At 36.8% G+C, this 16,559-nt stretch overlaps 1 protein-coding gene across 1 annotated transcript; it reads right to left on the reverse strand.

The window, feature by feature from the left end:
• Window positions 1–1,693: 1,693 nt before the first annotated feature.
• Window positions 1,694–8,727, reverse strand: LOC135678979 (uncharacterized). Its single transcript, XM_065192282.1, has 2 exons — window positions 7,527–8,727; window positions 1,694–1,960 (listed from the first exon to the last, which is right to left on the reverse strand). Exons 1-2 carry the CDS (start codon window positions 8,488–8,490, stop codon window positions 1,956–1,958), a joined length of 969 nt encoding a protein of 322 aa, XP_065048354.1. The 5' UTR covers window positions 8,491–8,727; the 3' UTR covers window positions 1,694–1,955.
• Window positions 8,728–16,559: the final 7,832 nt, after the last annotated feature.

Below are 16,559 nucleotides of genomic sequence, written 5' to 3' on the forward strand. Positions count from 1 at the left end.
TATCCTATTGAAATTAATGAATTTATTTTACCAATCTTGTGAATTTCATGAAAATAAACATGATGAATATTTTGAAAATAAATGAGTGTATAATGTATTTGGTCTTAATGATTTCTCTTAAACATATTTTTTGAAATCATACTTGATGATGAATATCAAGATATTAAAAGGATGTTATCATGGAATCATGCTTGATGATTTGTTTTACGAAATTTACCTTTCCGTCTTAAATGTTGACACTTGTTTTATTAAAGGTAAAGGCATACTTATAAGAAGCAAATCACATGAATAGAAATTTATAAAAATGAAATACGATCCTCTATCTTATCGACTTTTCAATAAATCTATGCTTTCAGATTTTGAGGATGATTTCAGATTTCACAAATGCTTGATTCATACTTATGATATAAGACACATTTTAAATATGAATCATGTTCAATGCTTCAATCATATTATATCTCCCTTAATTCATTTTGTTCTCCTAGATTTATTTACCAAAAAGGAGAATCTTCCGAAAATGAAATGATACAAATGAATCACTTATCGATATGTCTTTTTGAAATATCTTTTTAATGTGATGTTGATAATTTGAGATGCCTATTGGAATTCATGACATGAGGTAATTGAATCCTTGATTTACTCTAGCTTGAAAATAGATGTTTAAAATCTTGCTTGATGAGTTGTTTTATAAGATTTTGCCTTTATATCTTGAACCTTTATACTTATCTTGATTTGGCATATAATGACTAAGGCATGCTTAGATGAAAAAGAATCACTTAAAAAATGCTTTTCCCATCTGATCGAGATTAATGATTTCATGATATTTTGTGAATCTCGAAATTGATTTTGATGACTTGATTATGAATTTCAAGTTAACGATTTGATTTGAATGAGTTTTATCTAAATCATAATCTTGATCTTGCAAAATTGGAATCACAAATAATATCTTTTGGTATTCATGAATTGATACTCACAATATGAAAGTATTGGTATTAATGACTTGAATTTGATTGAAACATTGCATGCTTAAATTAATCATTCTCCTATGTTTCAAAAATTCTTTAAATGTCTTATGTGATGATTGAAAATTAATTTGCTTTATGATGAATCATTAATCATCACTTGATCTATGATATTGATATATTTTAATCGTGATCCTTGGTTGTATAATTCTTTTGCTCTATTAAAAAGATTTATCGAATGAATCATGTCCATTTTGAATTTTCTTGATATCATGATATGATTTTGTAATATGGCTTGTATAATGATTAAAATTTTTTTTGCCATTGGTTTCTCCCTTCTTTTTTATCATGATAAAGGGGAGTTAGTTTACTAGCTTGCATATTTCAAAGGAAGAAAAATTTGCTATCTCGATCATTTCATTGAAAGAACTTGCTATCATAAACACTACCAATGAATTGCAAATCCTGCAATCTAAAGAGAAGCAAAGAATTGCTATCTCTGTCACGCCCCAAAAATATCCATGATATTAAAAATTTTTTTCATCACAACTAACCCAGGATCCAAACACACATTTGAGGTCACTAAGAAAACATTCAGATCAAGAATTTCACTTCTATAATTTACCAATTCATAACCCTGTGCAATTCATAAACATAGCACACATCACTCGATAATTTATACAATCTGAACTCAACACATCAAAATAAAAACCACAATATAAATCCATAAGTGGGGAAATCTATGCAGTCACCACAATCATCGATTTACCATAAGTTCATATCATTACACGAATTTAATTTAACATTCCAAAACCCTATACATGAGGGATCCTTTAACTTACACAAAATCCACCGGTTTAGATTCATAGTCACATTTCATTAGATGCAAGGTAGCTTATACACAACTACATATATGCTAACAAAAGTTCTGCCCAACGTCTTCTAAATTTTCCACTGCCTCAGCCCATTCTTAACATTTAAGCAAGCGATACGCTATCCTGAAAAATTTATCAACAAATGGGGTGAGCATAAAGAGCTCAGCAAGTGACTAACATATCCATATCAAAATAGTACAATTTCCAAAGAGATGCAGTTTCAAACACAAAGCAGAATATACGATTTCGTATACATATTATCATTAGGAGCAGAATCATAATTGTCCTTTTTAATCATACAAATTTGGTTCCTGACAGATGGGGCATAGAGTAATTGGAGCATATCAGAAACAAAGGAAACATATCGGAGCTTATCAATGGCATATAAAATGTTCCAAATCACATCAACGACATATGGAACATTACGAAGCAAAATCAACAGTGAATGAAGCATTTCATAGCATATCAAACTCATATGTCATACCAAAGCTCAAACGTCGTCCTTGACGTTGCAATCATATCATAACTATCCAGAGTACGAACAGAAATAACTCACAAAAACTCTGGATATCATATCAAACATATAGAGGGTGTAGTGGGATCTCAGTCAGAATGTGATTCATCCATTTCTGAATGACCACCTGACAAAAGTCTCCCACGTCTGGGAGCTCCATCCACCCACGTCTAGGTGAAGTCAAAGGGGCCGGCAGAGCATCGCAGGCTCTAAGCAATATCCCACAAAGCGGGACCCCACAAAGCGGGCAAATAGCGCATATCAGAATATCCCACAAAGCGGGACCCCACAAAGCGGGCAAATCAGCGCATACCCTTTACCATTTCTGGCAAAGGTCCAGACAATCCCACACACCAGAGTACAAAAGGACAGTTTCAACAAATTGCAGCATATAATGGAAGCACACGCGGAACAACCAAACGTACATGTGCCTTTTCAAAAACAATGTGATGCAAGGAACAAATCTCTCACAAAATATTCATTTTAGGGAAAGAATTGAAAGCAAGAGTGTACAGGGATTCCAAGCAATCATAACCAGCTCAATTCCAATAAGAAGATTAGGCGAATTCAGGTATCCAAAGGAAATGGAACAGAATACGCGAAATCGACCAAAGCTCGATTTCGGACAGAATTCCAGTGGCACATCAAACAAATATTTCAGAATAACAATTATGCTCCAATACCCACAAGAAGGCTATGGTCGAACCATATATCAATCTATATTCGGATGGAACAGATTTCATATGAAACAGGGCTCCCAACACAGAGTTACCTCTGATTTGGTAACATAAGGTCAAAATCACAATCACTGGTTTGCGGACTTTATAGGATCGGATTCAACAGACGATAGGGTGAGCAATTGAACTCCAAAATTTTGAAACTATACGTCAAAAGAGATGATTTCAAGTCTAGTTTCAGATAAAATCAGTTTGGTACAAATCAGAATTTTCAACAGGGAGTTATAGGCGTTTTAGTTTCGAAAGGTCAGAAATCTTGAACTCTGTTTTACAGCGTCTATAGGCTCTTTTGAAACAAATTTTTGGGTAAATATTCGGTGTCCAAAATCTACAAAATCAGTGTCAAAAGAAAGACATACGAGTCTAATTTCAAACAAAAATAGTTCCTGCCTGAATCCTCATTCTGTACTAAAACTTAGGGCCGAAACAGTGCTTAGGGGTCAGTTTACCGAAAACTTTCAGAATCCATAGTTCTATGTCCAAAGAGGAACATATCAGTTTCTAAACAAAAATCTTCCAATTTATTTTGAATCAACATAAAAACAGAGTCTAATACTTATGTAGGATGGGGTTAGAACACTTGCCTTTGAAAATTTTGATCCCCAATGAAAAGATTAAAGCAAGAACCCCAAAAGCCCCAATTTTCTCTCTTCTTCTTCTTCTTCTTCTTCTTCTTCTTCTTCTTCTTTCTTTCCCTGATCACCCACGAGCTGCCTCCTCTGCTTCCTTAACAACGAAGGCAGAGAAGCTTAAGCGGTGGAATTTGTCATTTGGTGCATTTTGCAGTTTAGTCCTTGTTTTTATCATATTCACGATTAGGTCCTTAGGGTTTACATATAGGTCCTCAGATTCTTTCTTTTTCTCTTCTTTTTTTTTTTGAACAGATCTCCCAAATCTTAAAAATAAGTTACCTCTAATTCATACTCTATTTCTTTTGTTAATTAAAATAGATGCTTACATTATCACCAAAAATTTATACGAACATTCGGAAATGAGGGGTGTTACACTCTCCCCCCCTTAAAAGAAAAATTTAGTCCTCTAAATTTATCGTACCTCTATTCGATGAAAATACGAGGATACACCTTTTTCATTTCCTCTTCTAGCTCCCAAGTTGTCTCTTCTCCAGAATGATGTCTCCAATTTACTTGAACCAGTGGGATGACCCGATTCCTTAGGACTTTTTCTTCCTTATCAATAATCTGAATAGGCTCTTCCACATAGGATAAATCTTTATCGAACTCCACCAGCTCATACTTAATGATGTGAGAAGGGTCATACATATACTTTCTAATCATCGAGACATGAAATATATCATGGACATGGCTCAATGCTGGTGGTAAGGCAATCTTGTAAGCGACAGAACCAACCCTCTCAAGAACCTCAAAAGGTCCAATAAATCTTGGGCTTAACTTTCCTTTCTTCCCAAACCTTATAATGCCTTTGGAAGGGGAGACTTTTAAGAATACAAAATCTCCGATTTCAAACTCAATATCTCGTCTCCTATTATCGGCATAACTCTTTTGACGACCTTGAGCAGCTTTTAACCTTTTCCTTATAACTTGAATTTTCTCGGTAGTTTCTTGTACTAGGTCCGGTGCTAACAACTTTCTGTCCCCAACTTCTTCCCAACATATAGGTGTTATGCACTTTCGCCCATATAAAGCTTCATAAGGAGCCATCTGAATACTTGAATGATAACTATTGTTATACGTGAACTCAACAAGTGAAATATCCTTATCCCATTCACCTTTCCAATCCATAACATAGGCTCTAAGCAAATCCTCAAGTGTTTGAATTGTTCTTTCTGACTGACCATCAGTCTGAGGATGATATGCAGTACTAAACTTAACTTTAGTGCCCATCGACTCATGCAATCTTCTCCAGAATCTAGAGAGAAATCTAGAGTCTCTATCAGAGATGATCTCCTTTGGAACACCATGAAGTCTTACTATTTCACTGACATATAAATCTGCAAGTCTATCAAGCGGATAAGTCATATTAATCGGTAGGAAATGTGCAGATTTTGTTAACCTATCAATGATAACCCAAATAGCATCATGCTTCCTCGAGGTTCTGGGTAGTCCTGAAACAAAATCCATAGTAATACATTCCCATTTCCATTCAGGTATAACTAAAGGTTGCAGCAACCCTCCAGGTCTTTGGTGTTCTACTTTGATTTGCTGACATGTTAAACATTTTGAAACATACATTGCAATTTCCTTCTTCATGCCTTCCCACCAATAATAACTTTGAAGATCTCTATACATCTTAGTGCTCCCAGGGTGTAGGGCGTACTTTGAAGTATGACTTTCATTTAGGATTTGATTCTTGATATCTAGTTCATTTGGTACACATACTCTCTCCCCAAATCTCAATAGGCCATCCTTTGAAACTTGAAATTGTGGCTTCAATTCCTTTTCTACTTCACTCCTCAAGTAGATTAAGTGTGGATCTCGTAATTGTCCCTCCTTAATTTGTTGCATAAGATCAGACTGCACTTGAATGGAGGCCATCAAAATCATCGAGTCTTGCTCTTTCCTCAAAGCTTTCAAATCAAAATTTTCTTCTATTAGCTTCCATTGCTTCACGACCAGACTAGCCATAAAACTTGTAGATTTCCTACTAAGTGCATCAGCTACAACATTGGCCTTGCCTGGGTGATAACGGATGGTACAATCATAATCCTTCAGAAGTTCTATCCATCTTCGCTGCCTCATGTTTAACTCTTTCTGAGTGAAAATATATTTTAAACTCTTGTGATCAGTGAAGATTTCAAACTGTCGACCATACAAATAATGTCTCCAAATCTTTAGAGCAAAAATGATTGCTGCTAATTCCAAATCATGAGTTGGATAATTCAATTCATAACCTTTAAGTTGCCTAGAAGCATAAGCAACTACTCTCCCTTCCTGCATCAAAACACATCCTAGGCCCTTTCTTGAAGCATCAGTATAAACTACAAATCCCTCACTACCACTTGGAATAGTGAGAATAGGGGCACTAGTTAATCTTCTTTTTAACTCTTGAAAGCTTTGCTCACAATCATCGCCCCATACAAATTTCATATTCTTCTTAGTGAGTTTGGTGAGAGGTTGAGCAATTCGAGAAAATCCCTCCACAAATCTCCTGTAATAACCTGCCATGCCCAAGAAACTTCTAACTTCTGTTACATTTGTTGGTACTTCCCATTCAACTACAGCTTCTATTTTCCTTGGATCAACAGATATGCCCTTCCCTGAAATCACATGGCCTAAGAAAGCAACTTCATTCAACCAAAATTCACATTTGCTGAACTTTGCATACAACTTCTTTTCTCTTAGTATGGACAGCACATCTCTCAAGTGTTCCTCATGCTCCTGATTATTCTTTGAATACACCAATATGTCATCAATAAATACAATTACACAGATATCCAAGAGCGGTTGAAATATCCTATTCATTAGTTCCATAAAAGCTGCAGGGGCATTAGTCAAACCAAAAGGCATCACCAAGAATTCATAATAACCATAACGAGTTCTAAAAGCTGTTTTTGAAATATCCTCCTCCTTGATCTTTAACTGATAGTAACCTGACCTCAGGTCAATCTTAGAGAATACTTGTGCACCCTGCAGTTGATCAAACAAATCATCAATTCTAGGTATAGGATATTTGTTTTTGATGGTCACCTGATTCAACTGTCTATAATCAATACAAAGCCTCAATGTTCCATCCTTCTTCTTCACTAAAAGTACCGGAGCACCCCATGGGGATACACTGGGTCGTATGAAACCCTTATCTAATAATTCTTGTATTTGCTTCTTTAATTCTTCTAGCTCAAGTGGTGCCATTCTGTAGGGAGGCTTAGATATTGGGGTTGTACTGGGGGCTAGATCAATAGCAAATTCACCCTCTCTATCTAGAGGTAAACCAGGCAAGTCATCTGGAAATACATCAGGGAATTCTTTGACCATTGAAATTTCATCTAGGTGGGTTTCCTGATTTGAATGCTCCTTTACACACACCATATAACAAAAACAACCTTTCTGCATAAGATGATAAGCTTGAAGTGCGGATATTAAGCAAGGAGGCAAATCATGCTTAATGCCCTCAAAGAAAAATATAGGCTGATCTGGTATGCAGAAGGTAATTATTTTTTTGTAACAATCAATACTAGCGTGATGAGAAGATAACCAATCCATGCCGAGTATAATATCAAAGCCCTGGATCTCTAGAAGAATCAAATCAGCAAGGAATTCGTGGTCTCCAATAGAGATCAAACAAGATGGGTAGACCAAGTTTGTTGCCAATGAATCTCCAACAGCAGTTGTTACATATAACATATAATCCAGGGGTTTAGGTGGAATATCCAAGTGACAAGCAAAGTATTTTGAAACAAACGATAAGTTGGAGCCGGGATCAAACAAAACTTTTGCATTTCTTTTAGAAACATGAAGAATACCTTCCACCACTGATTTAGAAGCTCTAGAATCTTGTTCAGTGATAGCGTATACTCTAGCATGGGCTGAGGGTCTAGGAGACAGTGGCTCTCTTTTCATGTTCAGTGGGCAATCTTTTATTTGATGACCTAGCTTTCCACAATTAAAACATGCTCCAGTCACCCGAAAACACCGACTTGTCTCATGATTTAACCCGCATTTTTCACATAACTGAGTCCTCCCCCATGGTTTCCTTTTCTCAAATCCAGATGTCTTAAACCTCTTGTTACTATCTTCGTATTCATTTACTCTCCTGCTTTTGCTAGTAAATTTGTCCCTTTGGTTCTTGCCAATGATTTCTTGAATTTCCTCCATGTCTCTTTCAATTTTCAAAGCTCTTTCTACCGTATCAGCATATGTTTGTAATTTTAAAGCTGACATTCGGCTTCTTATTGCCGGCCGTAATCCCCTTTCAAACCTTCTTGCCTTTCTAGATTCATCATCAGTCATATGTGTGGCAAACCTGGAGAGCTCAGTAAATTTAGATTCATACTTTGTAACCGTCATACTCCCCTGGATAAGATTCAAGAACTCCAATTCTTTTTGCTCTCTCATACATTCTGAAAAATATTTATCGTTAAACTTTTCTTGGAATAACTTCCATGTCATTGGCTCATGTTTGATTTCAGACATCCTCTTAATCATTCTCCACCAGTGTTCAGCTTCTCCCTCCAGCATAAAGGTGGCAAGAAAAACCTTTCGTTCATCAGAGTAATTAAAGGCATCAAATATTTTCTCTATCTGCAACATCCACCGTTCCGCCACCATTGGATCAGACTCACCACTGAAACTGGGAGGACTAAGCTTCTTAAACTGTCCAATTCCCAACCCCGTCTGGTTTGATGTCTCTGTCCCATCATTATTTCCTTGTTGGGCAGGTTGTTGTTGTTGTTGCATCACATGTGCCATAGTCTCCAAAGTCCGCATAATACCACTCAATTGATCAGCAGTAGATGCAACAGGAGAACCAGATGATTATCGTCATCCTCGCTTCCTAAAACATCAAAAGAACATTTTCTTCGATCAATCTCTAATGACAGTCAATAAACCTCAAATAAAGATAATATTCTTAGTGATTCTCAAATCAGGCTCTGATACCACCTCTGTCACGCCCCAAAAATATCCATGATATTAAAAAATTTTTTCATCACAACTAACCCAGGATCCAAACACACATTTGAGGTCACTAAGAAAACATTCAGATCAAGAATTTCACTTCTATAATTTACCAATTCATAACCCTGTGCAATTCATAAACATAGCACACATCACTCGATAATTTATACAATCTGAACTCAACACATCAAAATAAAAACCACAATATAAATCCACAAGTGGGGAAATCTATGCAGTCACCACAATCATCGATTTACCATAAGTTCATATCATTACACGAATTTAATTTAACATTCCAAAACCCTATACATGAGGGATCCTTTAACTTACACAAAATCCACCGGTTTAGATTCATAGTCACATTTCATTAGATGCAAGGTAGCTTATACACAACTACATATATGCTAACAAAAGTTCTGCCCAACGTCTTCTAAATTTTCCACTGCCTCAGCCCATTCTTAACATTTAAGAAAGCGATACGCTATCCTGAAAAATTTATCAACAAATGGGGTGAGCATAAAGAGCTCAGCAAGTGACTAACATATCCATATCAAAATAGTACAATTTCCAAAGAGATGCAGTTTCAAACACAAAGCAGAATATACGATTTCGTATACATATTATCATTAGGAGCAGAATCATAATTGTCCTTTTTAATCATACAAATTTGGTTCCTGACAGATGGGGCATAGAGTAATTGGAGCATATCAGAAACAAAGGAAACATATCGGAGCTTATCAATGGCATATAAAATGTTCCAAATCACATCAACGACATATGGAACATTACGAAGCAAAATCAACAGTGAATGAAGCATTTCATAGCATATCAAACTCATATGTCATACCAAAGCTCAAACGTCGTCCTTGACGTTGCAATCATATCATAACTATCCAGAGTACGAACAGAAATAACTCACAAAAACTCTGGATATCATATCAAACATATAGAGGGTGTAGTGGGATCTCAGTCAGAATGTGATTCATCCATTTCTGAATGACCACCTGACAAAAGTCTCCCACGTCTGGGAGCTCCATCCACCCACGTCTAGGTGAAGTCAAAGGGGCCGGCAGAGCATCGCAGGCTCTAAGCAATATCCCACAAAGCGGGACCCCACAAAGCGGGCAAATAGCGCATATCAGAATATCCCACAAAGCGGGACCCCACAAAGCGGGCAAATCAGCGCATACCCTTTACCATTTCTGGCAAAGGTCCAGACAATCCCACACACCAGAGTACAAAAGGACAGTTTCAACAAATTGCAGCATATAATGGAAGCACACGCGGAACAACCAAACGTACATGTGCCTTTTCAAAAACAATGTGATGCAAGGAACAAATCTCTCACAAAATATTCATTTTAGGGAAAGAATTGAAAGCAAGAGTGTACAGGGATTCCAAGCAATCATAACCAGCTCAATTCCAATAAGAAGATTAGGCGAATTCAGGTATCCAAAGGAAATGGAACAGAATACGCGAAATCGACCAAAGCTCGATTTCGGACAGAATTCCAGTGGCACATCAAACAAATATTTCAGAATAACAATTATGCTCCAATACCCACAAGAAGGCTATGGTCGAACCATATATCAATCTATATTCGGATGGAACAGATTTCATATGAAACAGGGCTCCCAACACAGAGTTACCTCTGATTTGGTAACATAAGGTCAAAATCACAATCACTGGTTTGCGGACTTTATAGGATCGGATTCAACAGACGATAGGGTGAGCAATTGAACTCCAAAATTTTGAAACTATACGTCAAAAGAGATGATTTCAAGTCTAGTTTCAGATAAAATCAGTTTGGTACAAATCAGAATTTTCAACAGGGAGTTATAGGCGTTTTAGTTTCGAAAGGTCAGAAATCTTGAACTCTGTTTTACAGCGTCTATAGGCTCTTTTGAAACAAATTTTTGGGTAAATATTCGGTGTCCAAAATCTACAAAATCGGTGTCAAAAGAAAAACATATGAGTCTAATTTCAAACAAAAATAGTTCCTGCCTGAATCCTCATTCTGTACTAAAACTTAGGGCCGAAACAGTGCTTAGGGGTCAGTTTACCGAAAACTTTCAGAATCCATAGTTCTATGTCCAAAGAGGAACATATCAGTTTCTAAACAAAAATCTTCCAATTTATTTTGAATCAACATAAAAACAGAGTCTAATACTTATGTAGGATGGGGTTAGAACACTTGCCTTTGAAAATTTTGATCCCTAATGAAAAGATTAAAGCAAGAACCCCAAAAGCCCCAATTTTCTCTCTTCTTCTTCTTCTTCTTCTTCTTCTTCTTCTTCTTCTTTCTTTCCCTGATCACCCACGAGCTGCCTCCTCTGCTTCCTTAACAACGAAGGCAGAGAAGCTTAAGCGGTGGAATTTGTCATTTGGTGCATTTTGCAGTTTAGTCCTTGTTTTTATCATATTCACGATTAGGTCCTTAGGGTTTACATATAGGTCCTCAGATTCTTTCTTTTTCTCTTCTTTTTTTTTTTGAACAGATCTCCCAAATCTTAAAAATAAGTTACCTCTAATTCATACTCTATTTCTTTTGTTAATTAAAATAAATGCTTACATTATCACCAAAAATTTATACGAACATTCGGAAATGAGGGGTGTTACACTCTCCCCCCCTTAAAAGAAAAATTTAGTCCTCTAAATTTATCGTACCTCTATTCGATGAAAATACGAGGATACACCTTTTTCATTTCCTCTTCTAGCTCCCAAGTTGTCTCTTCTCCAGAATGATGTCTCCAATTTACTTGAACCAGTGGGATGACCCGATTCCTTAGGACTTTTTCTTCCTTATCAATAATCTGAATAGGCTCTTCCACATAGGATAAATCTTTATCGAACTCCACCAGCTCATACTTAATGATGTGAGAAGGGTCATACATATACTTTCTAATCATCGAGACATGAAATATATCATGGACATGGCTCAATGCTGGTGGTAAGGCAATCTTGTAAGCGACAGAACCAACCCTCTCAAGAACCTCAAAAGGTCCAATAAATCTTGGGCTTAACTTTCCTTTCTTCCCAAACCTTATAATGCCTTTGGAAGGGGAGACTTTTAAGAATACAAAATCTCCGATTTCAAACTCAATATCTCGTCTCCTATTATCGGCATAACTCTTTTGACGACCTTGAGCAGCTTTTAACCTTTTCCTTATAACTTGAATTTTCTCGGTAGTTTCTTGTACTAGGTCCGGTGCTAACAACTTTCTGTCCCCAACTTCTTCCCAACATATAGGTGTTATGCACTTTCGCCCATATAAAGCTTCATAAGGAGCCATCTGAATACTTGAATGATAACTATTGTTATACGTGAACTCAACAAGTGAAATATCCTTATCCCATTCACCTTTCCAATCCATAACATAGGCTCTAAGCAAATCCTCAAGTGTTTGAATTGTTCTTTCTGACTGACCATCAGTCTGAGGATGATATGCAGTACTAAACTTAACTTTAGTGCCCATCGACTCCTGCAATCTTCTCCAGAATCTAGAGAGAAATCTAGAGTCTCTATCAGAGATGATCTCCTTTGGAACACCATGAAGTCTTACTATTTCACTGACATATAAATCTGCAAGTCTATCAAGCGGATAAGTCATATTAATCGGTAGGAAATGTGCAGATTTTGTTAACCTATCAATGATAACCCAAATAGCATCATGCTTCCTCGAGGTTCTGGGTAGTCCTGAAACAAAATCCATAGTAATACATTCCCATTTCCATTCAGGTATAACTAAAGGTTGCAGCAACCCTCCAGGTCTTTGGTGTTCTACTTTGATTTGCTGACATGTTAAACATTTTGAAACATACATTGCAATTTCCTTCTTCATGCCTTCCCACCAATAATAACTTTGAAGATCTCTATACATCTTAGTGCTCCCAGGGTGTAGGGCGTACTTTGAAGTATGACTTTCATTTAGGATTTGATTCTTGATATCTAGTTCATTTGGTACACATACTCTCTCCCCAAATCTCAATAGGCCATCCTTTGAAACTTGAAATTGTGGCTTCAATTCCTTTTCTACTTCACTCCTCAAGTAGATTAAGTGTGGATCTCGTAATTGTCCCTCCTTAATTTGTTGCATAAGATCAGACTGCACTTGAATGGAGGCCATCAAAATCATCGAGTCTTGCTCTTTCCTCAAAGCTTTCAAATCAAAATTTTCTTCTATTAGCTTCCATTGCTTCACGACCAGACTAGCCATAAAACTTGTAGATTTCCTACTAAGTGCATCAGCTACAACATTGGCCTTGCCTGGGTGATAACGGATGGTACAATCATAATCCTTCAGAAGTTCTATCCATCTTCGCTGCCTCATGTTTAACTCTTTCTGAGTGAAAATATATTTTAAACTCTTGTGATCAGTGAAGATTTCAAACTGTCGACCATACAAATAATGTCTCCAAATCTTTAGAGCAAAAATGATTGCTGCTAATTCCAAATCATGAGTTGGATAATTCAATTCATAACCTTTAAGTTGCCTAGAAGCATAAGCAACTACTCTCCCTTCCTGCATCAAAACACATCCTAGGCCCTTTCTTGAAGCATCAGTATAAACTACAAATCCCTCACTACCACTTGGAATAGTGAGAATAGGGGCACTAGTTAATCTTCTTTTTAACTCTTGAAAGCTTTGCTCACAATCATCGCCCCATACAAATTTCATATTCTTCTTAGTGAGTTTGGTGAGAGGTTGAGCAATTCGAGAAAATCCCTCCACAAATCTCCTGTAATAACCTGCCATGCCCAAGAAACTTCTAACTTCTGTTACATTTGTTGGTACTTCCCATTCAACTACAGCTTCTATTTTCCTTGGATCAACAGATATGCCCTTCCCTGAAATCACATGGCCTAAGAAAGCAACTTCATTCAACCAAAATTCACATTTGCTGAACTTTGCATACAACTTCTTTTCTCTTAGTATGGACAGCACATCTCTCAAGTGTTCCTCATGCTCCTGATTATTCTTTGAATACACCAATATGTCATCAATAAATACAATTACACAGATATCCAAGAGCGGTTGAAATATCCTATTCATTAGTTCCATAAAAGCTGCAGGGGCATTAGTCAAACCAAAAGGCATCACCAAGAATTCATAATAACCATAACGAGTTCTAAAAGCTGTTTTTGAAATATCCTCCTCCTTGATCTTTAACTGATAGTAACCTGACCTCAGGTCAATCTTAGAGAATACTTGTGCACCCTGCAGTTGATCAAACAAATCATCAATTCTAGGTATAGGATATTTGTTTTTGATGGTCACCTGATTCAACTGTCTATAATCAATACAAAGCCTCAATGTTCCATCCTTCTTCTTCACTAAAAGTACCGGAGCACCCCATGGGGATACACTGGGTCGTATGAAACCCTTATCTAATAATTCTTGTATTTGCTTCTTTAATTCTTCTAGCTCAAGTGGTGCCATTCTGTAGGGAGGCTTAGATATTGGGGTTGTACTGGGGGCTAGATCAATAGCAAATTCACCCTCTCTATCTAGAGGTAAACCAGGCAAGTCATCTGGAAATACATCAGGGAATTCTTTGACCATTGAAATTTCATCTAGGTGGGTTTCCTGATTTGAATGCTCCTTTACACACACCATATAACAAAAACAACCTTTCTGCATAAGATGATAAGCTTGAAGTGCGGATATTAAGCAAGGAGGCAAATCATGCTTAATGCCCTCAAAGAAAAATATAGGCTGATCTGGTATGCAGAAGGTAATTATTTTTTTGTAACAATCAATACTAGCGTGATGAGAAGATAACCAATCCATGCCGAGTATAATATCAAAGCCCTGGATCTCTAGAAGAATCAAATCAGCAAGGAATTCGTGGTCTCCAATAGAGATCAAACAAGATGGGTAGACCAAGTTTGTTGCCAATGAATCTCCAACAGCAGTTGTTACATATAACATATAATCCAGGGGTTTAGGTGGAATATCCAAGTGACAAGCAAAGTATTTTGAAACAAACGATAAGTTGGAGCCGGGATCAAACAAAACTTTTGCATTTCTTTTAGAAACATGAAGAATACCTTCCACCACTGATTTAGAAGCTCTAGAATCTTGTTCAGTGATAGCGTATACTCTAGCATGGGCTGAGGGTCTAGGAGACAGTGGCTCTCTTTTCCTGTTCAGTGGGCAATCTTTTATTTGATGACCTAGCTTTCCACAATTAAAACATGCTCCAGTCACCCGAAAACACCGACTTGTCTCATGATTTAACCCGCATTTTTCACATAACTGAGTCCTCCCCCATGGTTTCCTTTTCTCAAATCCAGATGTCTTAAACCTCTTGTTACTATCTTCGTATTCATTTACTCTCCTGCTTTTGCTAGTAAATTTGTCCCTTTGGTTCTTGCCAATGATTTCTTGAATTTCCTCCATGTCTCTTTCAATTTTCAAAGCTCTTTCTACCGTATCAGCATATGTTTGTAATTTTAAAGCTGACATTCGGCTTCTTATTGCCGGCCGTAATCCCCTTTCAAACCTTCTTGCCTTTCTAGATTCATCATCAGTCATATGTGTGGCAAACCTGGAGAGCTCAGTAAATTTAGATTCATACTTTGTAACCGTCATACTTCCCTGGATAAGATTCAAGAACTCCAATTCTTTTTGCTCTCTCATACATTCTGAAAAATATTTATCGTTAAACTTTTCTTGGAATAACTTCCATGTCATTGGCTCATGTTTGATTTCAGACATCCTCTTAATCATTCTCCACTAGTGTTCAGCTTCTCCCTCCAGCATAAAGGTGGCAAGAAAAACCTTTCGTTCATCAGAGTAATTAAAGGCATCAAATATTTTCTCTATCTGCAACATCCACCGTTCCGCCACCATTGGATCAGACTCACCACTGAAACTGGGAGGACTAAGCTTCTTAAACTGTCCAATTCCCAACCCCGTCTGGTTTGATGTCTCTGTCCCATCATTATTTCCTTGTTGGGCAGGTTGTTGTTGTTGTTGCATCACATGTGCCATAGTCTCCAAAGTCCGCATAATACCACTCAATTGATCAGCAGTAGATGCAACAGGAGAACCAGATGATTATCGTCATCCTCGCTTCCTAAAACATCAAAAGAACATTTTCTTCGATCAATCTCTAATGACAGTCAATAAACCTCAAATAAAGATAATATTCTTAGTGATTCTCAAATCAGGCTCTGATACCACCTCTGTCACGCCCCAAAAATATCCATGATATTAAAAAATTTTTTCATCACAACTAACCCAGGATCCAAACACACATTTGAGGTCACTAAGAAAACATTCAGATCAAGAATTTCACTTCTATAATTTACCAATTCATAACCCTGTGCAATTCATAAACATAGCACACATCACTCGATAATTTATACAATCTGAACTCAACACATCAAAATAAAAACCACAATATAAATCCACAAGTGGGGAAATCTATGCAGTCACCACAATCATCGATTTACCATAAGTTCATATCATTACACGAATTTAATTTAACATTCCAAAACCCTATACATGAGGGATCCTTTAACTTACACAAAATCCACCGGTTTAGATTCATAGTCACATTTCATTAGATGCAAGGTAGCTTATACACAACTACATATATGCTAACAAAAGTTCTGCCCAACGTCTTCTAAATTTTCCACTGCCTCAGCCCATTCTTAACATTTAAGAAAGCGATACGCTATCCTGAAAAATTTATCAACAAATGGGGTGAGCATAAAGAGCTCAGCAAGTGACTAACATATCCATATCAAAATAGTACAATTTCCAAAGAGATGCAGTTTCAAACACAAAGCAGAATATACGATTTCGTATACATATTATCATTAGGAGCAGAATCATAATTGTCCTTTTTAATCATACAAATTTGGTTCC

Source organism: Musa acuminata, chromosome BXJ1-7 (genome assembly GCF_036884655.1).
Source record: "Musa acuminata AAA Group cultivar baxijiao chromosome BXJ1-7, Cavendish_Baxijiao_AAA, whole genome shotgun sequence".
NCBI classification, from domain to species: Eukaryota; Viridiplantae; Streptophyta; class Magnoliopsida; order Zingiberales; family Musaceae; genus Musa; species Musa acuminata.